Below are 25,846 nucleotides of genomic sequence, written 5' to 3'. Positions count from 1 at the left end.
AAATTGTCCACCTTCTATAACACTGAGAGAGAGATATAAACAGCTGTTTGCTCCCTCAGGTATTAATCGCTTACTCTGGGTTTATCAATAAACAAAAGTGATTTAGTTAAGTATAAAAAGTAGGATTTAAGTGTTTTCAAGTAATAACAGACAGAACAAAGTACATCACCAAGCAAAATAAAGCAAAAACACGCAAGTCTAAGCCTAACACATTAAGAAACTGATTACTGGTAAAATCTCACCCTCAGAGAAGTTCCAATAAGCATCTGTCATAAATATAAAGAGAAGGGTAACAACATTTATGTATGCAGTAACATAAAATCCCTTCTGGCCAGATGTACTGAATCACTTTACCTGTTAGGGGTTAAGAAGCTCGGATAACCTGGTTGGCACCTGACCAAAAGGACCAATAAGGAAAGAAGATACTTTCAAATCTGAGGGCAAAACATCTCCTGAAAACATACTTGAAATGCTCCATATAAGAATACAAAAATTGTAAGTAAGGGCAAGGAAATGCGTTAGATTATCTTTTGTTTTAGCTTGTGAATTTTCCCTAAGCTAAGAGGTAAATTCATTCCTGTTTTGTAACTGGGAAGCAGAGTCAGAGGGGAATCCTCTGTGTTTTAAATCTTTTATTTACCCTATAAACTTATCTTCCATCCTGATTTTGCAAGTATGATTCTCTTTTTTTTTATAAATAAAATTCTTCTTTTAAGAACCTGATTGATTTTCAGTGTCCTAAAAACCCAGGGGTTTGGTCTGTGCTCACACAGTAACCAATTGGTTAGTATATTATCTCAAGCCTCCCCAGGAAAGGGGGTGAAGGGGCTTGGGGGATATTTTGGGGGAATAGGGACTCCAAGTGACCCTTTTCCTGAATTTTTGTGTGAATCACTTGGTGGTGGCAGCAATACTGTCCAAGGACAAGGAAAGGATTTGTGCCTTGGGGAAGTTTTTAACCGAAGATGGTAGAAATAAGCTTAAGGGGTCTTTCATGTGGGTCCCCACATCTGTACCCCAGAGTTCAGAGTGGGGAGGGAACCCTGAGAGCTTCTTTCACAGACTAGACTCCTTCCTAGTCTAGGCCCAATCCTTTCCCCTGGTACAGCCCTTGTTAGTTCCAGCAGACATCTTAGGTGGAAAACAGGGGTGTTCTCATGACTGGGACCCCCTTTGTTCTGTTCCACCCCCTTATATAGCTTTAGCACAAGGCGGGAATCTTTTGTCTCTCTGGGTCCCCACCTCGCTTTCTAAATGGAAAAGCACCAGGTTTAAGATGGGTTCCAGTGTCATGTGACCTTGTCACATGTTCTGTGAGATCTCATTCTTCATTACCCATGTCAGGTACACTGGAAGGCAAGGTAAATAAACCCATTTGCAACCAATTGTCCTAGTCAATGGGAGCCACCAAGATTCTAAGCCACCATTAATGGCCCACATAATTAAAATAGGACCTCAGAGTTATATTTTATATTTCTAGTTTTAGATACAAGAATGATACATACATACAAATAGGATGACCACACTCAGTAGATTATAACCATTGTAATGATACTTTACAAGAGACCTTTTGCATGAAGCATATTCCAGTTACATTATATTCACATTCATAAGCATATTTCCATAAAAGATTATGGAGTGCAATGCCAGAGAGGGGACTGGGCTTGTTTAGTCTGGAGAAGAGAAGAGTGAGGGGGGATTTGATAGCAGCCTTCAACTACCTGAAAGGGGGTTCCAAAAAGGATGAATCTAGACTGTTCTAAGTGGTGGCAGATGACAGAACAAGGAGCAATGGTCTCAAGCTGCAGTGCAGGAGGTTTAGGTTGGATATTAGGAAACACTATTTCACTATAAGGATGGTGAAGCACTGGAATGGGTTACCTAGGGAGGTCATGGAATCTCCATCCTTAGAGATTTTTAAGGCCCGGCTTGATTAAACCCTGGCTAGGATGATTTAGTTGGGGACTGGTCCTGCTTTGAAGAGGGGATTGGACTAGATGACCTCCTGAGGTCTCTTCCAACCCTAATATTCTATGATTCTATGATAATACCAACTCCCCCAACCCCCGATGTCCCACTTTCAGTTCCTGAATAGATAAAACTGCAACTTCCCCTGTTGTTTCCTGTCAGGGGTTTTATCTGGGTACACTGATAATAAACACGTAGTAGATGCCCAGAGACCATCCTGCACAGAGGAAGCAGAACTGTCACAAGATAAGGAGCGCTAAGCTAAAGCCCCTGAAAAGAAGCCCCAGTAAAATCTGTGTCATTCAGCAAACTTCCTCTGAAAAGGATTACAACAGGATAAAGTAGGGGCAGTTTTCTTGCCTGGTAAGAGAAGGCAGTGGCGTAATGAAGAAGCAGCTTATCACCCACCTTGTAGGTAAGTTGTAAGAAATTGTGTTATTTTTTTCCAACGGGGGTTTGGCAAAAAACAAACAAACTTAACTGAAGCTCTTTGGGGGCAGGGATGGTTTTTTTGTTCTGTGTTTATACAGCACCTAGCACTGCGTGGGGCCCAATCCATGATTGAGGCTCGTGGGTGCAATCAATCCTTGTTACCAGTTGAGTTAAAAGCTTATGGAAATTGATGTGTGAAGATAATTGTAAGAGAAGCTTTAGGGGACCCCGTCTAAAACAAGGAGGAAGGCATCTACCCAGAAACTAGCACTGTGTGGGCAGAGGGTGTTATCTGGGTATTTTTCTGACCAGGTGTGTGTGTGTTAATGTTAGGCATGGAATTAGTCTAGCTGCAGGGGGAGAGGCAGACAAGAAACTGGGAGAGACTCAGAGAAAGAGGAAGAAAGCCAAACAGGAGCTTGTAGGCATGGTTTGAATGACCCTGGGAGAAGACCAGAGAGAGATTTTGGGTTTGGTGATGGCTAAAGAGGCTTGGGACTGTAAGAAAAGAAGGTTACAGAGTGGTAGCCGTGTTAGTCTGTATCAGCAAAAACAACGAGGAGTCCTATGGCATCTTAGAGACTAACACATTTATTTGGGCATAAGCTTTCGTGGACTAAAACATCTGATGAAGTGGGTTTTAGTCCACGGAAGCTTATGCCCAAATAAATTTGGTAGTCTCTAAGATGCCACAAGGACTCTCCGTTTTTGGTTTTTTTAGGAAAAGAAGCTATCCCTGGTTTTTGGTCCCTCCTGCATTTGGAGAAGCAGGACTTGTAACTAAACCAGATTGGAACAAAGAAAATACCAGACTCCATCATCAGTTTCTTCTCCCAGTTGGAACATGCCCAGGGCCCAGAACTTCAACTAGCCGCTCGGGCTGAAAAAGGGCAACAGTAACTGTCATTGTGTTGGGATCTTTGAGGGGTCGTAGGGTCTTTCAGTGATGGGCATTCAGCCCATTCTGTGACTTTTCATATAAATGCTAATTTGATCAATGACCCGTAGAAACACGTAGAATCGTTACTGAGAAAGTCTGCAAAAGACATGCGGATTGGGGAAGTGGTAGTAAGGAAGAGGACAGGTCATGGATATAGGGAGATCTGGATCCCTCGGTAAGCTGGGTGTAATCAAACAATATGCATTTCAGTGTGACCAAATATATGGACACACATCTATGAACAAAGAATGTCGGCCATACTTACAGCATGGGGGCTCCATCCTGAGAAGCAATGACTCAGACAAAGATTTGGGGGTCATGGTGGATAATCAGCAGAATATGAGGTCTCAGTGTGACCCTGTGACTAAAAGGGCTAATGTGATACTGGGATGCATGAACAGGGGAATCTCCAGTTGGAGAGAGAGGTTATTTTGCTCTGTATTTGGCCCTGGTGTGACCCCTGCTGGAATCCTGTGTTCAGTTTTGGGGTCCACAATTCAAGAAGGGTGTTGAAAAATTGGAGAGGGTTCAGAGAAGAGCCACGAGCATGATTAAAAGATTGGAAAATTTGCCTTATAGTGATAGACTCAGGAGCTCAATCTATTTAGCTTAACAAAGAGAAGGTTAAAGGGTGACCTGATCCCCGTCTATAAGTACTGACATGGGAAATAAATATTTGACCGTGGGCTTTTCAGTCTAGCGGACAAAGGTCTAACAAGATCCAATGGCTGGAAGTTGAAATTAGACAAATTCATCCTAGCAATAAGGTACAATTTTTAATAGTGAGGCCAATTAACAATCGGAGCAACCTACCAAGGGTCATGGTGGATTCTCCAGCACTAGAAATCTTTAAATCAAGGTTGGATGTTTTTCTAAAAGATCTGCTCTTGTTCAAACAAGAATTAATTCAGAAAAGTTCTATAGCCTGTATCACACAGGAAGTCAGACTAGATGTTCACAGTTGCCTCCAAATCTATTAATACATTGGTGGCTGCCCACACTGGATATCCCTGAGGTGTTTTTATTATTAATCACAAATGGCTAATAATGAAGGATTCATTGGTGTTTGCAGTGTGTGAACTTGATTATTTGTGGTTTGTTATTAACTGTTGCAAATTGATTATGAATGATTGGTCTTTGGTGGCTGTTGTTAATCAATAATATATTAAGGTTATTGTCATGGCCCTGTGTGTAGCTAAATAGCTAGGTGCTATGTGTAGCTAAATAGCTAAAGACACTTCCTGTTCTAAAATTCTTAGTCTCTTTAAGCCCTGATTCTGCAAGGAGCCCCATGCAGAGTCCCCCTGACTTTAACAGGCATGGGGGAGTTGCTTGGGTGAAGATCATTGGAGGATCAGGGCCTTATCTTAAGAGAAGGTGGGTAAAGGGAACTGAGCAGAAGGGTGGGGCTGGAGGACAGACAAGAGTGACACAAGCATGAGGGGTTGTGCTCATGGCTTTCTAGGCATAAGGTATTTGTTTGTTAATGGGGAGAAGCTAATCACCAGTCTCAGCTGAGCACCGGCTTAGCCCTTGGCCACTGGGAGTGTCATCAGTATGGATGCCGAGCACAGCCAAGCAGGCGTTTGTGGATCACAGTACTGCCTAAGTGCCTTTGGTGAGCTGGGTCCCTGGGCCTTAACTGCAAGACCCCCGTTCGTCTCAGTGCCGGGACTGTAAACGGGTGTACCCGAGAGCAGGCCCGCCCACAGAGCCTGGTGGTGACTTACGATGCTACTTGAAGCATCCACAAAAAAGAAAAGGAGGACTTGTGGCACCGTAGAGACTAACACATTTATTTGAGCATAAGCTTCCGTGAGCTACAGCTCACTTCATCCAGTTAATGAATGGAGGGTTGAGTCAGTGAGGCTGCTTCAGGGCACAGGACTGCAAGGGACCTCCTGCGTCACCCAGTCCAGTCTGGGGCATAGCCAGAGGTGGACCCTGCCACACCCAGTTAGCACCTCGGCCCACCCAGATCCGAGCCTGTGAATGCAGACGCTGAGCGCGGCAGGAGTGTGGATCAGGAGCTCCTGGCTGAAGGCTCTTGGCCAGTCTGAGGAACAACACAGCCAGCAGGGAGCGGTGCAGCCTGGCCAGCCGCTGCCCCCACACGGGTGCCAATTGGCCCCCCGGGTTAACCCGTGCCTGCTTGTGGGGTTGTGGGAATCGACCCTCTCCACTGGCCAACCCAGCCCCTGGCTCCCTGCACTCAAATCCTTGCCCTGCCCCCAGCCCCCTTCCAATTCTGCCCCCAGCAATCAAATATAACACGCAGTAACATAATAACATGCCGCATATAGGATTTGCTGTGATGTCAGATCTTTGGTCGTTGCCCAGCCCCCACGAATGGCGCCCCCCCCCCAATTTCTGCTCTGTGTTTTGTCTCCAAGCGGCCAAGATTGTCTCCACAAAACTGAGGGTGGGGGAAGCAAGGGGGTGCCTGACACCCAGGGGTGAGAGAGGTAAGAGCTTTCCAAGCAAGCAGGCCTAGATTCAAACTGTTCGTGGAAGATAAAGATGGGAGAGAGGAGAATCCGGGGGCGGCTGGGCCCAGCCTCACCTGAGACTGAGCAGCTGGGGATCAGGTGATTATAAAATCTAGCGAGTGGCTCAGCTGGGGTTGGCTGGAGAATTGCAGGGATCAGGAGGTCTGGGGGAAGTGATGGGAAGTCAAGGGAACCCTTTGGGTCAGGGGAAAGGGATGGTTTGTAGTGATCCAGTCCCCCACTATCACACACAATCCTGCCATATAACCCTGTCTATAAATGTATACAGCCCCACCTTACACCACTAGTCCCACTGGGAGGCTGATCCAGAACCTCCCTCCTCTGCCAGTTAAAAATCTTCTTGTATTTTCAAGCCTGAAACGTCCCAGCCCCCTTGGATCCATAGGCGGCGAGTTATAAAAGCCAGACCCAGGGGAAACAGAGAGGAGGAGCAACTTGGCTGAGATCAACCAGCAGAGCCAGGAATTGAACCAACCAACCACCCTCCCCTGAGATCCACTGCTCTACCCACTAGGCCACCCAGCCTCCTACTGGGTAACAGCACTAAAATCCAGTGAAATAAGAGCCTCCTTGGTTGTTTCTCCTCTTTCAGGCTTTTGCTGGCTCGTTTGCTTCAAGGGGACTCAGCATTTCTCCAGTGCTGGTAAGTTAATGCCTAGAAACCTGCACAAAATCTCCAGATCTGAACCCCGGAGTGTCCTGCAGCTGGAGGGGGGCTTTGAACGGGCAAAGAACTTTCCATCCCATTTCCTCCTCCCCTTTCCCCACCTTTCTGTGTATTTTCTTTTTCATTCCCTTCTGCTGTCTTGCACTATGTCCCCACTTGCCACAAAGCCACCTTCTCCGCTGGTGGCTAAACAGGACTGCGCTTTAATTCAATGTCCAGCCCTGGTTCCTTCTTCCTTTCCCAGTGAACAGGTGCGATGATCCAATGCTGTGCCCTGATCATGCAACGTGCACCGATGCTCTCCAGGGCTACTACTGCACCTGCCAACGTGGGTTCGTATCCACTTCGGGGGCCACGGAGTTCACCGATCCAGCCGTCCATTGCAAAAGTGAGTGTCAGCCCTGGAGCTAAGGGAGCTCTGTACTGGGGAGACTGCCATGGCGTAGCTCTGGAGCGTGTGATGAAGATAATACATCAGGTACTAGAGAAAAGAGTATCAGGGACTGGAAAGCGTGATGCGGTGACTAAGAGAGCCAGGCCAGGCCAATACGTGGCAAAGGAGATTTAACGACTTGGCTTCCCACAATCTGGCCATCAGCAACCCCAGGAATGGCCAGTCACACTGGAAAGCAACAATGGAAGTTAGATGGTGGAAACTGCACACTGCCGTGGGTGGGGAAGCTGACAACCCAGACTGTGGCCAACTGGGACTGGACTAGGGATGGTCACTCGATCACTGCCCTGTTCTTGTCATTCCCTCTGAAGCACCTGGCACCGGCCACTGTTGGAAGACAGGGTACTGGGCTAGATGGACCATTGGTCTGACCCAGTATGGCCGTTCTTGTGGTCTTAATCCACGGTATAGATTCATAGATTCATAGATACTAAGGTCAGAAGGGACAATTCTGATCATCTAGTCCGACCTCCTGCACAGCGCAGGCCACAGAATCTCACCCACCCACTCCTGTGAAAAACCTCACCTATGTCTGAACTATTGAAGTCCTTAAATCATGATTTAAAGACTTCAAGGAGCAGAGAAGCCTCCCTCAAGTCAACCATGCCCCATGCTACAGAGGAAGGCGAAAAACCTCCAGGGCCTCTCCAATCTGCCCTGGAGGAAAATTCCTTCCCGACCCCAAATATGGTGATCAGCTAAACCCTGAGCATATGGGCAAGATTCACCAGCCAGATACTACAGAAAATTCTTTCCTGGGTAACTCAGATCCCATCCATCTAATATCCCATCTCAGGGGATTAGGCCTATTTACCCTGAATATTTAAAGATCAATTACTTACCAAAATCCCATTATCCCATCATACCATCTCCTCCATAAACTTATCAAGTAGAATCTTAAAACCAGATAGATCTTTTGCCCCCACTGCTTCCCTTGGAAGGCTATTCCAAAACTTCACTCCTCTGATGGTTAAAAACCTTCGTCTGATTTCAAGTCTAAACTTCCTGGTGGCCAGTTTATACCCATTTGTTCTTGTGTCCACATTGGTGCTGAGCTGAAATAATTCCTCTCCTGTATTTATCCCTCTGATATATTTATAGAGAGCAATCATATCTCCCCTCAACCTTCTTTTAGTTAGGCTAAACAAGCCAAGCTCCTTAAGTCTCCTTTCATAAGACAAGTTTTCCATTCCTCGGATCATCCTAGTAGCCCTTCTCTGTACCTGCTCCAGTTTGAATTCATCCTTTTTAAACATGGGAGACTAGAACTGCACACAGTATTCCAGGTGAGGTCTCACCAGTGCCTTGTATAACGGTACTAAAACCTCCTTATCCCTACTGGAAATGCTTCTCCTGATGCATCCCAAAACCGCATTAGCTTTTTTCATAGCCATATCACATTGGCAACTCATAGTCATCCTATGATCAACCAATACTCCAAGGTCCTTCTCCTCTTCCGTTACTTCTAATTGATGGAGGAGTTCTCCCCACCCTCACCCTGATTTAAATCAAATCCACCCTGGAGGGGGAATCAAGCATCAGGAGGAGACTGGGACAGGCTGGTCAAGGAGATGGGGACTGGGATGAGAAAGCTGAGGAGTGCAGAATGGGATGGGGCCAAGGAGCCAGAACTGGGGAAAAGACAGAACTGCGACAAGGATGGATTGGAGGGCATGGGGTGGAAGGAGCTGAGCTTGGGGGAATGGGCAGACGGGTCTGCACCCACTAGACCACACTCCCTCCAGAGCCTGGAATGGAGGCCAAGATTCCAGATTTCAGAGTAGCAGCCGTGTTAGTCTGTATTCGCAAAAAGAAAAGGAGTACTTGTGGCACCTTAGAGACTAACAAATTTATTAGAGCATAAGCTTTCGTGAGCTACAGCTCACTTCATCGGATGCATTTGGTGGAAAAAACAGAGGAGATATTTATATACACACACACAGAGAACATGAAACAATGGGTTTATCATACACACTGTAAGGAGAGTGATCACTTAAGATAAGCCATCACCAGCAGCAGGGGGGGGGAAAGGAGGAAAACCTTTCATGGTGACAAGCAGGTAGGCTAATTCCAGCAGTTAACAAGAATATCAGAGGAACAGTGGGGGGTGAGGTGGGAGGGAGAAATACCATGGGGAAATAATCACAGGTTTCAGAGTAGCAGCCGTGTTAGTCTGTATTCGCAAAAAGAAAAGGAGTACTTGTGGCACCTTAGAGACTAACAAATTTATTTGAGCATAAGCTTTCGTGAGCTACAGCTCACTTCATCGGATGCATTTGGTGGAAAAAACAGAGGAGAGATTTATATACACACACACAGAGAACATGAAACAATGGGTTTATCATATACACTGTAAGGAGAGTGATCACTTAAGATAAGCCATCACCAACAGCAGATCATACCACTCGATCCATTGTCTACAGCCAAGCGCTACGATATAACCGCATTTGCTCCAACCCCTCAGACAGAGACAAACACCTACAAGATCTCTATCATGCATTCCTACAACTACAGTACCCACCTGCTGAAGTGAAGAAACAGATTGACAGAGCCAGAAGAGTACCCAGAAGTCACCTACTACAGGACAGGCCCAACAAAGAAAACAACAGAACGCCACTAGCCATCACCTTCAGCCCCCAACTAAAACCCCTCCAACGCATCATCAAGGATCTACAACCTATCCTGAAGGACGAGCCATCGCTCTCTCAGATCTTGGGAGACAGACCAGTCCTTGCTTACAGACAGCCCCCCAATCTGAAGCAAATACTCACCAGCAACCACACACCACACAACAGAACCACTAACCCAGGAACCTATCCTTGCAACAAAGCCCGTTGCCAACTCTGTCCACATATCTATTCAGGGGATACCATCATAGGGCCTAATCACATCAGCCACACTATCAGAGGCTCGTTCACCTGCGCATCTACCAATGTGATATATGCCATCATGTGCCAGCAATGCCCCTCTGCCATGTACATTGGCCAAACTGGACAGTCTCTACGTAAAAGAATGAATGGACACAAATCAGACGTCAAGAATTATAACATTCAAAAACCAGTTGGAGAACACTTCAATCTCTCTGGTCACTCGATCACAGACCTAAGAGTGGCTATACTTCAACAAAAAAGCTTCAAAAACAGACTCCAACGAGAGACTGCTGAATTGGAATTAATTTGCAAACTGGATACAATTAACTTAGGCTTGAATAGAGACTGGGAATGGATGAGTCATTACACAAAGTAAAACTATTTCCCCATGGTATTTCTCCCTCCCACCCCACCCCCCACTGTTCCTCTGATATTCTTGTTAACTGCTGGAATTAGCCTACCTGCTTGTCACCATGAAAGGTTTTCCTCCTTCCCCCCCCTGCTGTTGGTGATGGCTTATCTTAAGTGATCACTCTCCTTACAGTGTATATGATAAACCCATTGTTTCATGTTCTCTGTGTGTGTGTATATAAATCTCTCCTCTGTTTTTTCCACCAAATGCATCCGATGAAGTGAGCTGTAGCTCACGAAAGCTTATGCTCAAATAAATTTGTTAGTCTCTAAGGTGCCACAAGTACTCCTTTTCTTCATGGGGAAATAGTTTTACTTTGTGTAATGACTCATCCATTCCCAGTCTCTATTCAAGCCTAAGTTAATTGTATCCAGTTTGCAAATTAATTCCAATTCAGCAGTCAAGATTCCAGAGTCTCCCCATTCCCCCGCTGTCAGCAGGGATCTGGGGAACTCCTCGGCAAAGTGCCACCTCCCTCGCATAGATACTGACAAGCTGCTGCAGCTCTTGATTCCTCCCTCAGCTCAAGTGGCTGAGACCTGTGCAATGGATGTTAAGGTTCCAACTCGGCTGCTGACCCATGTGGCTCTTCATACGTGCCACGTGATGGGTTTTTTCAGTTTGCTTTTTGAAAAAACCTAAGAAAATACATGCACCAAAAACGTCTTTGTTAAAAGACCTTTCTCAAGCAGTGGTCCCCAAACTTTTCAGGGTCATGTCCCCCTCTCACCCCTGTCCACCCCTCCTCCCCTCCAGGAGCCGGAGGGAGGTTGCGGCTCCCGGGGTGAGGGGGTACACAGACAGAAGTAAGGGGGCTGAGGCTGGCACCGTGGCTGGGTGCAGAGCTGGGCTGAGGCTGGGAGTGGTGCCAGAGCAGAGTGGGGCGGCACAGCGAGGCTGGGTAGCGCTCCCTCCCCACCCCCATGGGGGCTGGCCCGGGCTCTGTCATGCCCCCCAAACGTTCCTCCATGCCCTCCTAGGGGGCGCACCCCACAGTGTGGGGACCACTGTTGTAAAGGTTGCAAGTCAACCACTCAGAAGTTAGGAAATGCCAGAAGACAAGTGTTCTCTCTCCCCTTGGGCGTGTGCATTATGCCATAGGCTTTCTTTACATGGTCATCCCCTGCCTCATTCAGTGCAGGGCTAGATCTGCTCTGAGGACGAGTCAGGGCTGGGTAGGGAGGGGAATTGTTATCTGTAGGCCCCCAGACTTCCGGTGTAGTGCTGGCAAAGTCACTAGCTGTGTATTGACTTGAGGCCCCGGGGCCTGATTTTCAGAAGGGTTGAGCACTCATGGCTGCGAGGGAGATCAAGGGGAGTTGGGCTCTGCACATGCAACAGGCTACAGAAGGCTACGGGCACTGAACCATCAGGGCCCGTGTGCCTCAAATGCGGTTCCCCGAATTACTGCTTTGGACCTTACTCTCTTGGGGCCTCAATTCCCCATTTGAAAAATGGGTATAATAGCCCCTCCCCTCGCAGTGATATCGGAGGATCAGCTCCCTTGACACGCAGCCTCCGTTCCTACGCTCCCCGCCTCCGGCTTTTCCTTTCCTGGCATCAGGGGACGGGGCTGGAGGCCTTTCCTTGCTTCTTCACCAGATGCCTTCAGAAGTGAGCCCAGCTGCCTTGATCCTACCTCCCCACCCACCGATTCTACTAGGCCCACTCTTCCTCATATGTGGTTGGCTTAAAGCATGAATAGGAAGCACATTGAAGATGTAAGACAAAAGGGGCAAAGGCTTATTAATTCATTAAATTGTTTCTCCTTCATTTCCCAGAGGACATGTGTGCAGCTTCATCTGTCTGTCCTGCTTTTGCAACCTGTGAAAACATCCCTGGGAGCCACCGCTGCGCCTGCAAACGTGGGTTTGCATCTAGCTCTGGGGAGCAGTACTTCACTGATCGAAAAGTGAAGTGCAACGGTGAGTGTGAGCTAGGAGAAGGGGAGCAGTGTAGTGGGGACACTGTTATGTAGCTTGCACTAGTGTCACCGGGAGAGGCTCTTCCGCTTGCAGGGAAGGTTCGGTATTGAGTACTTCGCTGACTAGAAAGCATGATGCAGTGACTAAGAAAGCAAGCAAGGAAGGGATATATGTGGCCAAGGAGATTTAGTGACTTGGCTTCCCCGCCTGTCAATCTGTCCCTCCCCAAACCACAGGACAGCCAATAAAATGGAAAAGCTTTAGTGCAGTCTGCACGCAGCCCTGGAGCAGGGCAGGGTGGCATGGGGATGGGTGGCAGAATTCCTCCCGGAGCAGCCCAGGGTGAAGAAAGATTCCCTCCAGCCCTGATTCCATTCCATGGGAGCATATTATGGCCCCACCTCCTTCCCACCCACTTTTGGGACACCATGATCCACCAGGAGGAATATGGAGGAAAACGTGATCCTTGCAGAGGCCCGCAGGGAGGTTCCTTGTGAGCTCCCTCCTCCTATGCACCCATGTCCAGGCCACTCACAATCCAGCCCCTGAAATGGATAAAAGAAAACTGTTTTTCTTTTTACATGCTGCAGTATTAACCTGTGAAACTCCCTGCCACCGTATCCCATGGAGGCTGCAAATTTATCAGGTTTTGAAAAAGGATTAGAGTGTGATATAAATAATGAGAACAACTGAAATGATCGGCTGAAGCATCTAGTACCAGCCACTGTTGAAAGCAGGACTCCAGGCTAGATGGGTCCCTGGTCTGAGCCAGTTCTGGCACAGAGCAGAGCGATCGACCCAAAAGGCCACTGAGGCTGGTGGAAAGATTCTCATTGACTCCAATGGGCTTTCGATCAGGGTGTGGGTGGCCTGGAGCAGTAAAACCCGGGTGCTCTAGCATCACGGAGGTCCAACCTGGATTCCCTCCCCTAGATATTGACGAATGTTCCCTGGACCCATCGCTCTGCGGCCCCAGCACCGTGTGCACCAACAAACTGGGCAGTTATGCCTGCAAGTGTCCCCCAGGCTACCTCCCCCCGAGCCAGCCTGGCATCCCGTTCAGCTGCACAGGTAAGCATCCAAGCAACCTTCTCCGGCCTCTCGCCCTAGCCCTTGCCCACGAGAAAGACAAAATCTGAGCCTCCACCGTGGTTTTAAACAGGTTGCCTGCCCAGTCGGGGTGGGCTTGACTAGGGGGACATAGATATTCTTGGGGCCAGAGAGTGTCTGTCCAGTTCACAGGTGACTGCTAAAGTGTATGATAATGTTGAGGCTCCGGGTGGCCCCGTGCATAACGTACTTGTCCGGAGCCTGGAGCAGCTGCGGCTGGCTGTGTGCTAAAGCACCAAGGGGAACAGTCTCTGGTCTCTCTCTGTGATGGAGCCAGTCCACGGCGGGTACAGGAACCTGACCTGGGTGCATCAGCCCGGCAACCTGCTGTGATCCCCAGATACTCAATGTGGAGAGCCAGGTTCCAGGCCCCTGGTTGCAATGACTGTTACCCAACCGGAGAGCTTGAGAGACACCAGCCTTTTAGCCTAGTGGTTAGGGCTCTCTCCGGGGAGATTGGGAGACCCAGGGTTGTAGATCAAGTAGAGAGGGGGAAATTGACCCTTCGTGTCCCGTAACTCAGGTGCGCGCGCTACCCACTGGGCTATCGGTGCCAAGGGGTTTTGGGGGAGGCAGCATCACCACTTCTCCTTGAAAAAGGGTGACCAGACTCCTGGATGTGAATCCTGACGCCCCCTCCCTTCGCCACTCCTTGCTCCAGCGACCCAACCTGACTCTCCTCCCAAAGCAGAGGAGAGAACCCAGGTGTCCTGGCTCCCGCTTCTCAGGCCACTAGCTCCTGCTGCCTCTTGGGAATGGGCAGCATTTTGCAAACCTGTTGCGAACCATACTCCTGGCATGGTGCCCTCTCTGATGCCAGCTGCTGGGACCTGCCTTCCCCCCACCCCTCCTCCTCCCATCAAGGGAAGGCTCCGTTGTGCAGAGCTGGACCCTTTGCTCCTTCCCCTGTGGCAGATATCAACGAGTGTCTGGATCTGGCATCATGTCCTGCGTCCGCCACCTGCACCAACACCCCAGGAAGCCACTTCTGCACCTGCAATACCGGCTTTGCATCCAGTTCTGGGGAGCTGCGCTTCACTGAGCCAGCAGCGCAGTGCAACGGTGAGTGCTGGTTCTGGCACAGAGCAGAGCGATCGATCCAAAAGGCCGCCGAGGCTGGTGGAAAGATTCTCACTGACTCCAATGGGCTTGGATCAGGGTGTGGGTGGCCTGTGGCAGTAAAACCCTGGTGTTCTAGCATCACTCAGGTCCAATGTGGATTCCCTCCCCTAGATATTGACGAATGTTCCCGGGACCCATCGCCCTGCGGCCCCAGCTCTGTGTGCACCAACACACTGGGCAGTTACGCTTGCACGTGTCCCCCAGGCTACCTCCCCCCGAGCCAGCCTGGTATCCCGTTCAACTGCACAGGTAAGCGTCCCGTACGGGGGCTGTGGGTAGAGCTCTGGGGGTGGGAGGCTGAGGCCGGCTCTCCGGTCATCCCGCAGATGAGCGCGAGGGTCTGAGCGGCTCCAGCTGCCCACCCTGGAGTGCGACTGTCTCCAGAGCCCTGGGAACTGGGGCAAGCTGGCTGAGTCTTCACCGCTGGCTCAACAGTGTTGCTCAGTGGGTCGGGCGACTACCCGGGAAGGAGGAGACGGGAGTTCCAATGCCAGCGCTGCCTTGACTTTGTCAAGTCACTGCCCCTCTGCTGGCCTCTGTCCCCCTTCGGCACTTTGTCTTGTTGGACTGTGCAGCGCCTAGCACAGTGGGGCCTCTAAGTGCTACCGTAATGCATGTAATAAACATACAGACTAATTCCAAGTCATCTCCTGGCAGATGTGGATGAATGTGCCCCAAACCCTGCAATCTGTGGGCCCAATGCCTCCTGCATCAACACACCTGGGAGCTACACCTGCCAGTGCTCACCAGGGCACCTTCCGTCCACACCAGGGCCGTGGGTACCTGGAACAACCCGCTGCACAGGTGACCCTCCAAGCAACCTTCCCCGGCCTCTCGCCCTAGGCCTTGCCCCCGAGAAGGACAAAATCTGAGCCTCCACCGTGGTTTTAAACAGGTTGTCTGCCCAGTGAGGGTGGGCTTGATTAGGAGGACATAGATATTCCTGGGGCCAGAGAGTGTCTGTCCAGTTCACAGGTGACTGCTAAAGTGTATGATAATGTTGAGGCTCCGGGTGGCCCCGTGCATAACGTACTTGTCCGGAGCCTGGAGCAGCTGCGGCTGGCTGTGTGCTAAAGCACCAAGGGGAACAGTCTCTGGTCTCTCTCTGTGATGGAGCCAGTCCACGGTGGGTACAGGAACCTGACCTGGGTGCATCAGCCCGGTAACCTGCTGTGATCCCCATATACTCAATGGGGAGAGCCAGGTTCCAGGCCCCTAGTTGCAATGACTGTTACCCAACCGGAAAGCTTGAGAGACACCAGCCTTTTAGCCTAGTGGTTAGGGCTCTCTCCGGGGAGATTGGGAGACCCAGGTTGTAGATCAGGCAGACAGGGGGAAATTGACCCTTCGTGTCCCATATCTCAGGTGTGCTCACTACCCACTGGGCTATCGGTGCCACAGGGTTTGGGGGAGGCAGCATCACCCCTCGCCCTCCACTTCTCCTTGAAAAAGGGTGAACAGTCTCCTGTATGCGAGTCCTGTGTGGAAGTAGGGACTTTCCTCTTATCCAGATCTGGGGTCAGCAAACAGTGGGGCTTGCTTGGGTAATAACCCCTAGACCTGGAAGTCACTGGTTTTACCAGCAGGAATTTTATACCCTTTGCATCCTGGATGGGGACAGCCAGGGATTTCATGCACATTTGATTTTTTTTTTTTTTGTTCATTTCCTCCTAGATGTCGCTTCAAACGATCCGGTGAGGAAATGCCACAACCGAAGGCTAGACGCGGCTCACGGCTCATCCCCAGACAATGTACGTATCCCAGCATAGTAGACACGCCCCACTGACCTAGGGACACTCACGGCAAAGGCAGTGTGGGGAACGCTGGCTGAAATTCTTTATAGCGACTGAGTGATTGTTTTTGGGTTGCCTGACTTGAGATGCCTTCAAATGGGCCTGAGTTTGCAGGGAGCAGGCATTCGCCACTTCCTGGGCACCTTTAAGGAACCTTGCACGAGTGCTGCCATAAGGTTGAGTTGCTTTGGAGAATCTAGCGAAGGTCAATTTCATCTGCAGTGCGGCCCTCGACTGCCACAGCAAAGCTGCTCACACCTAGCCTTTCTGGTGCTGGGGATTTTAATCCATGGGTCAAAACATCATCATCCCTGCCAGTGAACCAGCAGCAAACTGCAGGTTGCAGGAGATTGACAAGAATCATCAAATCTTTAGTGGGTGGAAAATCCCAGTGTAGGAAGCCATAGCTCCCCCCAGCCCCATCCCTCCACCCAGCAGCACCAGTCCCGATCCCCACGGTACCACCAGCAGAACCTCTGGAACCCCATACCTCCCTTGTCCCTTCCTGCCACCCACAATACTTTGCTGGCTTCAAACAGGGTGCTGCAGAGACCCCTTCCCCCTCCCCCGGACCAAGATCTGGGCCCCCATTGTGCCAGGTGCTGCATGGACACATAGTAAGAGGCAGTCCATGCCCCCACGACTTACAATGGAAGTGGACAAGACGGGATTAGTTGCTCCACTGTACAGATGGGGAACGGAAATAGTGAGAAATAAAATGACTTCAAGACGGTGCTGCAATTTGAACCCATGGGTCCCAGCCCCATTCCTTGACCACAAGACCAACCTTCCTGCTGTACAATTGACTTTGTGTTGTACTACTGGCTTTTCCTTCTGCTCCGGCCTCCTCCTTCCACCCTGCACAGGCTGCCTTCTGCACTTTATTGACCTCCACCTTCAGCGTCTTGGGAGACCCCTATGAAAGGAAGAACTCCACCATCTCTCTGGTGGTAAGAGAAGCCTGGATGTTTTATTGCAGCTTTCAGTCTTTCTAGACCAGAGGTGGGCAAACTGCGGCCAACGGGGGCCCATGGGACTGTCCTGCCAGGCCCCTGAGCTCCTGGCCCGGGAGGCTCGCCCCCGGCCCCTCCCCTGCTGTTCCCCCTCCCCCGCAGCCATGCTGCCGGGTGGGCAGCAGGGCTGCGAGCTCCTGCCACTCTGAGTGGCATGGTAAAGGGGCGGTGGTGCGTGTAGCAGTGTGGGGGTTGGGTAGGGGGTCCGGGGGGCAGTCAGGGGACAGAGAGCAGGGGGGTTGGATAGGGGGTGGGATCCCGGGCGGGGCGGTTTGGGGCAGGGGGTCCCGGTCAGGGGACAAGGAGCGGGGGAGATGTTGATTAGGTGGGGGATTCTGAGGGGGGCAGTCAGGGGGCAGGAAGTGGGAGGGGGCAAATAGGTGCAGGGGCCAGGCTGTTTGGGGGGCACAGCCTTCCCTACCTGGCCCTCCATAAAGTTTCGCACCCCGATGTGGCCCTCGGGCCAAAAAGTTTGCCCACCCCTGCTCTAGACCCTCCTGCATCACCCAGGCCACCGAACCCCACCCCACTGAGCCCTGCATCCAGCTCTATATCTTGGGGGCAGGTGGGTATTAGAATGCCCTGGAAGAGAACAGGGCTGATGGCTGGAAAATGACACTCTGCTAAGGACAGCCAACACTGGGGCCAGCTCCCGCCTTCTGAAGGGCACAGCTGGCCTCTGATTTCAGATCTTTTCTGAGCTGGGTTTTTGCTTCTCCTGAGTCAGTGAGTTCTTTGGGGCGGGATAGGATGACCCCCAGAGCCCATTGACGCAGCTCCAGAAGGGCTCATGCCACCAATCCCCCACGGAGCTGAGCTGCCCACCTGCCAGGCCTGGCTCTTGGTTCACCAGCCTCTTGCTGTAGAGAGATCTAATCGGTGCCATGCCGGCTCATGGCAGGGCTGGATCGGGGAAGCTCAGCTTTAGAGGCACAAGCCGCTAGTGCTTGAACCAACAGGCTGCAGGCCTGAGCCGAAGCCCAGTGAAGTCATTCAAAGCCTCCCGTTGGCCTTGGAGCGGACCCCGGACCTGTAGCTGGCTGAGACCTCGATGGACCAGCCACTAGAGGGGGCATGTTGCACGCGTGGCGCCTCAGGGCAGGTGGGACGAAGGGCAGCTGTGAGTGTGCCCATCAGCAGCTCTTAGGAGGTTGGCCAACCATTGCTGGGGTAACCCAGCACAGCCAATAAGAGCTCTCTCGCTCTCTCTCTTGCCCCCCCTCCATAGAAAGCCGCTGCGGGATTTGCCTCCATCCTGGAGCAGACGCCCTCCTGGTCCAACCTGAGCACGGAGCAGCTCTCCACCATGGCCACTGTCTTCCTGCAGAGCGTGGAGAGCATCGTGCTGGCTGCCTTCGCCAACCCCGCCGGGAATGGGAGCCAGACCATCCAGATGGAACAACTGGGTAGAAAGCTGGGTCGGGGGCGGGGGTCAGAACAGGTGGCCACTGCACATCACAAGCAGCGTGACTCAGCCCAATAGGGATGGAGCCTGGCTGGTGACCAATCAGCAGGTGCCATATCTAGTTAGCTCATTCCTCTATAATCTCCCTATTATGAACATTACGGTATCACCTATTTTTCTATGGCCTCCCTATTATGATCATTACGGTAGCACCTAGAAACCCCAGCCGAGACTGGGGCACTGTTGTGCCAGGCGCTGCACAGACATGGACGGAGTCCCTGCCACGAAAAACTTGCAATTTAGACAAACAAAGGGAGGCTCGTATCCCTATTTTACAGAGGAGGGAAACTGAGGCAGGGAGCTGCAGTGACTTGCCCAGGGTCACACAGGGAGTCAGTGGCAGAGTTGGGAATTCAGCTTGGATCTCCTGAGTCCCAGGCGACTGCCTGAAGCACAAGGCCATACCCCTAGATCCCAGCTCTTGGGACTCCAGCCAGCATGTGCCGACAGCTGCAGTTCCCATTCTCAAGCAAGGCCACATCCCCTGCCCCCATCTACAGCTCCCCAGTCTCCCCTTGTTCTTAAAACCCTCGGGAGAGGCTTGGTCCAAAGGCTCCATGAAACTTCCTCCCTATCTCTTTCCCGTGAGCCTCTTCCCCTCTCAGCTGGACGTGTCTCTCCATTTCCTTCTCTCTCTGCCACACCCGTGGCTCAGCTCTGCAGAGCAAGTGACGGCCCCTGTCCGAGGAGCCATTGTGCTGTATCAAACCATGCTCCTTCCCCCTCTCCTTAGATGTCCAGACCAAAGTCATTGAGGACGGCTGCCCCAGAAAGGACTCAGTCATCAGCCTGGAAGTCAAAGGGGAGACCATGAAGATTAGCTGCAGAACAATCCAGGGAACAGTGGCACGAGGTACGTCACCACCACCAGAGGGTGTGAGATGGATTTCCCAGGCTTGCTTCTCAGCTGCCCCATTCAGGATGGGAATGGGCTCCCCCAGCCCTCACCACCAAGTGGCAATATTGCACAGGTAAAGTACAGGAGGTTTTATACCTCTTGAAGCATCACTGGCAACGGCAGGAGATCCCAGCTTAGATGGACCATTGGTCTGTGCTGACACAGAGAGATGGGAAAGTGAATTAGATGCACCATTTATATGATTTGGGATGGCTGGGGTATGGGATACAGGGCTCACCGAACAGGGCTCTGTGATGGAATGGGAATTCCTGGGTTCTTACGCCTACAAATAAAAATTCCTCCTGTCCTAGTCAAGCTTACTAGAATAAAGGGAACTAGAAGAATTAAGAATGAGGGTCAAAACTGGTCAAAACTGTTCCATCTACACTGGACTTCAATGAAAAACTGGGTCCTCGGAAAATGCAATTCTTCATGAAGTGGCTGATTTCTGCAGAAAACTTAGATTATGTGTTAAAAAACTGTCTGCCCAAAATGCCCTCAAGCCTGAAATATTTTCTGCTTTTGGCTGAAGAGCTAAAATATTTTGATTCTGAAATCATGTTCCCGAAGCCTCATACTCCCATTCCCCTCCACAAGCCAGGGTCTCCAGCCAGGCTTCGTCTCCCATGATGCACTGAGGCTAGATGATTGCCATGGTGCATCATGGGAGATGCAGTCCAACCAGGGAGCCTGGCTCATAGAGGAGAAACAGGAGCACGAAGCACCCGAACCACAACTCCCAGGAGGCATTGCAGTGACATTTTCAAATAAAAAATTTGGTTTCCATTCCCCCCCCACACCCCAAACTCAAGATTTTTCATTAGGGGAAAAAAACCCTTTTCCAACTAGCTCTATTAATATCAGATGTTTTGAGAAAACTGTCTTCAAGGGCTCTCCAAAAACTGTCACACATTTGGGGGGGATTTTCAAGATCCACCCACCCCTTATAACACTGAAACAAACATACAACATTAAGGAGCCCCCCATTGTGTTCTGTAATTTATGGACAGCCCCTCTGTTTTGTCATCAGTGCCAGCTGAACTGCACTGGCTATCTGGACACCTGGGTTCCCTTCCCAGCGCTGCTGCAGATTTGCTGTGCCATTGTGTTACTTTTCTGTGCCTCATTTTTATCCATGTATGGGTCTAAAGCAATACATTACCCAGCTCCTGAAATGGGGGAGTTGTACAGTGCTTTGAGAGTCCCCCCCCCGGTGGAATGTGGGTAAAGAAGCCGCTAACTCACCTAGTTTCTCCTTGGGGATACTTGCAGCCCGGGCTGGAGTGGCGTTTGCCTCCTACGTGGGCATGGAGTCCATCCTGAATGGCAGCTTCTTCCATGGCCAAAGGGCCACCTCAGTCTGGATGAATTCCAGGGTGGTGAGTGCCGTCCTGACCAGCCAGACCAAGACCGATTTCCTGGATCCAGTCAACTACACCTTCCAGAACATCATGGTAAGGCCGGCTGCATGTCCCTCCGTGAACTGCTGCTGGGGTTCATTCCGACTTTTCAGGAGCAGCCTGGCTCCTCTGGTGGGGATGCTGCATTGAATGAACTCTCAGGTGGGGAGGAATTCTTGTGTTCTCCCCCAAGAGTGGTGCTGCCTTGAGGGGGAAGGGGGGGATTGAACTCATGATCCAAAAGTCTGAATTTCTGCTTCAGCCGCTAAAGGGCCAGTTCCATTCTCTGAGTCTCAGTAATAGCCTCATAAATCACCACTCGGGCTGGGAGGTAGGGGAAGAGAGCAAAGAGGAACACAGGGGAGACAGTGTGGCCTAGTGGATAGAGCACTAGTGGGAGATCTGGGTTCTACTCCTGGTTCTGCTACTGGCCTGCTGGGTGACCTTGATACTTTCCCCTCACTCAGTGCCTCAGTTTCCCCATATGTCAAATGGGGGTAATGATAGTGACCTTCTTTGTAAAGCGCCTTGTTAGATGGATGGAAAGCACTGAAGAGCTAGGTGTTAATACTAGGAGCAGGGATAGATTTGCTTTTGCTTCATTAAGGCAGACGCAGAGTCTGGGAGCCCTTCAGAACCACCCCCTATGTGTTCTTTGGCCCACTCTCTGTGGGGGGTGATAGAGAATCTTGTTAACCCTCTGCCCTACTGTTCAGTATTTGTGCTAATGCCCAGGCTGAAATGAGCGCCCCCTTCTGGAAGGAGCGGCTTATTGTGTGAGAGAGCCCTTGATGCCAAGCGCTTAGTGTGTCTAGACCAAGGGTGGGAGGGGAAACTGAGGCACAGAGCAGGAGAGTGACTCAGTCAAGGTCACACAGTGGCAGAGCCAGGACTAAAACTCAGGTCTCCTGAGTTCCAATCTAGTACCCCGTCCACTGGCCCGCACGGCCTCTGTTAGTCTGCCTCTCAAGTGCTCTCCTGGAGTCCCTGACCCACTCCCCTGGTATCAATTTTTTTCCATCCCGCACTATTCCTTCCACCTTCCCCCCCCCCCTTTTTTTTTTTTTTGCAGCCAAGCAGCAGCCCCGACCAGCTCATCTGCGTCTCGTGGGAGGCCACGGCCTGGCATGGCAGCTGGGCTCAGGCAGGGTGCGGGGTCCTACACAGCAATGCCACTCACACCACGTGCAGCTGCAATCACGTCTCCAACTTGGCTGTCCTCATGGCATCGGGGGAGATAACGGTAATGGGACCACGCCCGCAGACCGAGGCTGTGGGCTTTGCTGGGGGTTGTCAGGCATGGAGAGATTGAAGGAGGACAAGGAGGTAGCTCAGGGGACGTTAACGGGGAGCGTAAAGGGGCCGGGGTGAGCACTGGAGGTGGGCATCATGGGCCGATCACAGGTGGTTCCCCATTCCATGGTCCCTCCACAAAGCCCCAGCTGCATTAACTGCCCCGCGTGGGATGACGCATGGCCTCCTAACGAGCCGTCTGCCCCCGCCTCCCCGATAGGCAGGCTTCCCACTGTTCCTCGTCTCCCACATCGGGCTGGCCCTCTCTCTGCTGTGCCTCTTCCTCGCCATCCTCACCTTCCTCCTGAGCCGTTCCATCCGCAACGTGAACACCTCCATCCACCTGCAGCTCTGCCTCTGCCTCTTCCTGGCCGACCTGCTCTTCCTCACCGCGGTGGACAGCCCCGGCCATCAGGTAAAGCATTCCCTACCCCTCGCATGGTGCCTAACATGGCAGGCAGAGCAGCCTGGTAGATAGAGCACTGGGTATGAACTCTGGTGACCTGGGTTCTAGTCCTGGGTTTAAGTCCTGGCTCTGTCCTTAACCTGGTGGTGATGCTGGGCAAAGCACCTTCCTGTGCCTCAGTTTCCCTATCTGTAAAATGGGGGTAATGATACCGACCTACTTTGAAGAGCGAGTGATTATTGGACAGAAATGAGATCCTAGGGGAGAACCCCTTCTTACAATAGTAATTCCCAGGGGTGTGTTTGATGCAGGGGAACCAAGCCCAGGGATGCTCATTAGAGGCTGTTAAATGAAAGAATCATAGGACTAGAAGGGTCCTCGTGAATGCAGGCTGAAGGCCCCAGACCTCGAGTGGGTTCTTTGAAATGCCCCCCTGAGCTGGGATTTGTGTGGCAGAAGATAGTGGTGGCTACAGTGCCCTGGGGGTAGGGTGGAGGCAATGCTCAAATGTTGTTTAGCCGGGCAGCTGGACACAGACCCTGTGGTTCTCTCTGGCTCGCCAGCTCCCGCCCTGTTCTGCACAGTGTTGCCACTAGGGGTCGCCCTAAATGCCAGCCTGGCCTGGGGAACCGCGCAGAAGCAGAGCCCTGGATCCCTGCGCTCACGCGGGCGTTCTTCCCTCCCCAGCTGGCGTGCACCATCATTGCTGGCCTCCTGCACTACCTCTTCCTGGCCTGCTTCGCCTGGATGTTCCTGGAGGCCGTGGTGCTCTTCCTCACCATCCGCAACCTCGGGGTCGTCAACTATTTCAGCACCCACAGCCCCAAGATGCGGCACCTGAGCCTCTTCGGCTACGGCTTCCCCACCCTGGTGGTGGCCGTCTCGGCGGTGGTTATGCCGGAGGGCTACGGCAGGCAGGAAAAGTGAGCGCCCGAGCTGGGGAACTGGCCCTTTGCAACCGCAGCCTAGCAAGTGGCAATCACTCGCTGCGCCCTTCCACGGCCAAGCGCCGCAGTGGCGTGAAATGAGGGGCCTCCTGGAGGACAGGCAGGAGGCTGCAGTGGTTAGGGCATTAACATGTGGTAGGGGAGATGCAGGTTCAGGTCCAAGCTCTACTACAGGCTGGGTGCTGCGGAAGCCAATTAGCTGCTCTGTGCCTCAGTTTCCCCATGTGTGAAATGAAGATAATGGCACTGCCCTGCTGCACCGAGGCGTTGGGAGGCAAAATCGAATAAAGATTGTTAGATGCTACAGTGATGGGGCCTTATAAGTCCCTAGAAGTAGACGGTCCTAATCTAAAGCATTGTCTACATTAAGGAAATTTGATGTACTGTGGTTAGACCTGCAGGCCACATTCGCTGTGTGAGTACAAAAAGGGGAGTGAAGAGAGTAGGTCCTGTCTTACGCTAGCACTCTGTGTGTGTGTGTGTGTGTGTGTGTTTGTGTGTGTGTATGTGTGTCCCAGCACTCCTCAGTGAAAGATGCTCTGGACCAGTGGGCATCTGCCTCAGCAGCTGTGCTGCTGTCCTTCATGAATGAATTTATCAGTTTCTAGCACAGAGGTGGGCAAACTACCGCCTGCGGGGCCACATCCGGCCCGTGGGACCGTCCTGCCCGGCCCCTGAGCTCCTGGCCCAGGAGGTTAGCCCCCACCCCCTCCCCTGCTGTCCCCCCCTCCCCCGCAGCCTCACCTTGCCACGCCACTGGCGCAATGCTCTGGGTGGCGGGGATGCAGAGCCCAGCCTGACCCGGTGCTCTGCGCTGTGCAATGCAGCTGCCTGTCCTGGTGCAGCCGCGCTGCCAGCCACCGGTGCTCCAGGGGGCAGGGAGAAGGGGGGGGTTGGATAGAGGGCAGGGGAGTTCGGCAGATGGTCAGGGGCATGGACAAGGGTCAGAGGGCAGGGAACAGGGGGGTTGAATGGGGGCAGGAGCCCTGGGGGCAGTCAGGAAGGAGAGGAGGGGTTGGATGGGGGCGGTCAGGGGACAGGGAGCAGGGGGAGTGGATGGCGCAGGGATCCCGGGGAGGCAGTTAGGAAGGAGAGGGGGGGTTGGATAGGGCCACAGGGGGCAGTTGTCTGGGAGTGGTCAGGGGACCGAGAGAAGGGGTGGGTGGGGCAGGGGTCCCGGGTGGGGCAGTTAGGAAGGAGAGTGGGGGTTGGATGGGGTGGGGGGGCAGGTAGGGGCGAGGAGTCCAGGGGCAGTCAGGGAAAAGGGGTGGTTGGATGGGGCAGGAGCCCCGGGGGGCAGTCAGGAAGGAGAGGAGGGGTTGGATGGGGGCGGTCAGGGGACAGGGAGCAGGGGGAGTGGATGGTGCAGGGATCCCAGGGGGAGCAGTTAGGAAGGGTGGGGGGTTGGATAGGGCCGCAGGGGGCAGTTAGGGGCAGGGATCCGGGGGCGGTCAGGAGACCGAGAGCAATGGGGGTGCATGGGGCAGAGGTCCCCGGGGGGCCATCAGGGGGTGGTGGGGGTCGGATAGGGGGCGGGGGCCGGGCCAAGCCTGGCTGTTTTGGGAGGCACAGCCTCCCCTAACCAGCCCGCCATACAATTTCAGAAACCCGATGCGGCCCTCAGGCCAAAAAGTTTGCCCGCCCCTGATTTAGATTGTGCTGGGCGGGGCAGGGACTGTCCCTCACTCTGTAGCTGTGCCCAAGGGGACTCCAGTCTTGGTGGGAGCCTCTTCGGGTAGCACTAATCTCAATGGTAATCGCTGCACCAGGCTGCTGATGTTCAGTGAACTGGCCACGTTAACCTTTTGTTCTTGTAGCTGCTGGCTCAGCATGGAAAAGGGGTTCATCTGGAGTTTCCTGGGACCGGTGTGTGTCATCATCGGGGTACGTATCCATTGCGGCTTGACCCTGCCGCCTCCCTCAGCACGGTGAAGTCTGGAGCTCTGCCTGGCTTCCCTTGTCTCTTGCTAAGCACTGTGGGCCCAATTCAAGCCCTGGTGTAATGCTACTGACCTACTGAAGGAGTATATGCCAAGGAGGATTTTGGCCCACTCGGGGAATGGGGTGATAAGACCCACCAGATCAATCCCGCGAAAGCCAGTTTGTGCAATGAGACATAGTAGGCATCACATTGGAACTTCAGACCATGGGGCCAGATCCTCACCTGGCGTAAATTAGTATTGCTCGGGCGATTTCAATGGAGCAATGCTGATTTGCACTA

The 25,846-nt window shown here is 52.0% G+C and overlaps 1 protein-coding gene across 12 annotated transcripts in view; it reads left to right on the top strand.

Moving 5' to 3' along the window:
• Nucleotides 1-2,162: 2,162 nt before the first annotated feature.
• ADGRE1 (adhesion G protein-coupled receptor E1) overlaps nt 2,163-25,846 on the top strand; it is a 29,310-nt gene continuing 5,626 nt past the window's right edge. Inside the window, exons 1-17 of one of the 12 annotated variants that reach the window (XM_038378326.1) lie at nt 2,163-2,383; nt 6,443-6,493; nt 6,762-6,905; nt 12,035-12,178; nt 13,112-13,249; nt 14,204-14,350; nt 14,522-14,659; nt 15,068-15,214; nt 16,085-16,161; nt 17,070-17,153; nt 18,445-18,622; nt 19,415-19,534; nt 20,852-21,033; nt 22,052-22,222; nt 22,493-22,687; nt 23,366-23,601; nt 25,443-25,509. In XM_038378326.1, coding sequence (XP_038234254.1) covers nt 2,353-2,383; nt 6,443-6,493; nt 6,762-6,905; nt 12,035-12,178; nt 13,112-13,249; nt 14,204-14,350; nt 14,522-14,659; nt 15,068-15,214; nt 16,085-16,161; nt 17,070-17,153; nt 18,445-18,622; nt 19,415-19,534; nt 20,852-21,033; nt 22,052-22,222; nt 22,493-22,687; nt 23,366-23,601; nt 25,443-25,509 — 2,250 coding nt within the window. In that variant the 5' untranslated portion in view covers nt 2,163-2,352. The other 11 variants (XR_005289695.2, XM_038378329.2, XM_038378323.2 and 8 more) reach the window with 11 other exon arrangements.

This window comes from Dermochelys coriacea, chromosome 20 (genome assembly GCF_009764565.3).
Source record: "Dermochelys coriacea isolate rDerCor1 chromosome 20, rDerCor1.pri.v4, whole genome shotgun sequence".
Classification (NCBI taxonomy): domain Eukaryota; kingdom Metazoa; phylum Chordata; order Testudines; family Dermochelyidae; genus Dermochelys; species Dermochelys coriacea.
This window is presented reverse-complemented; position numbering and strand designations above follow the sequence as displayed.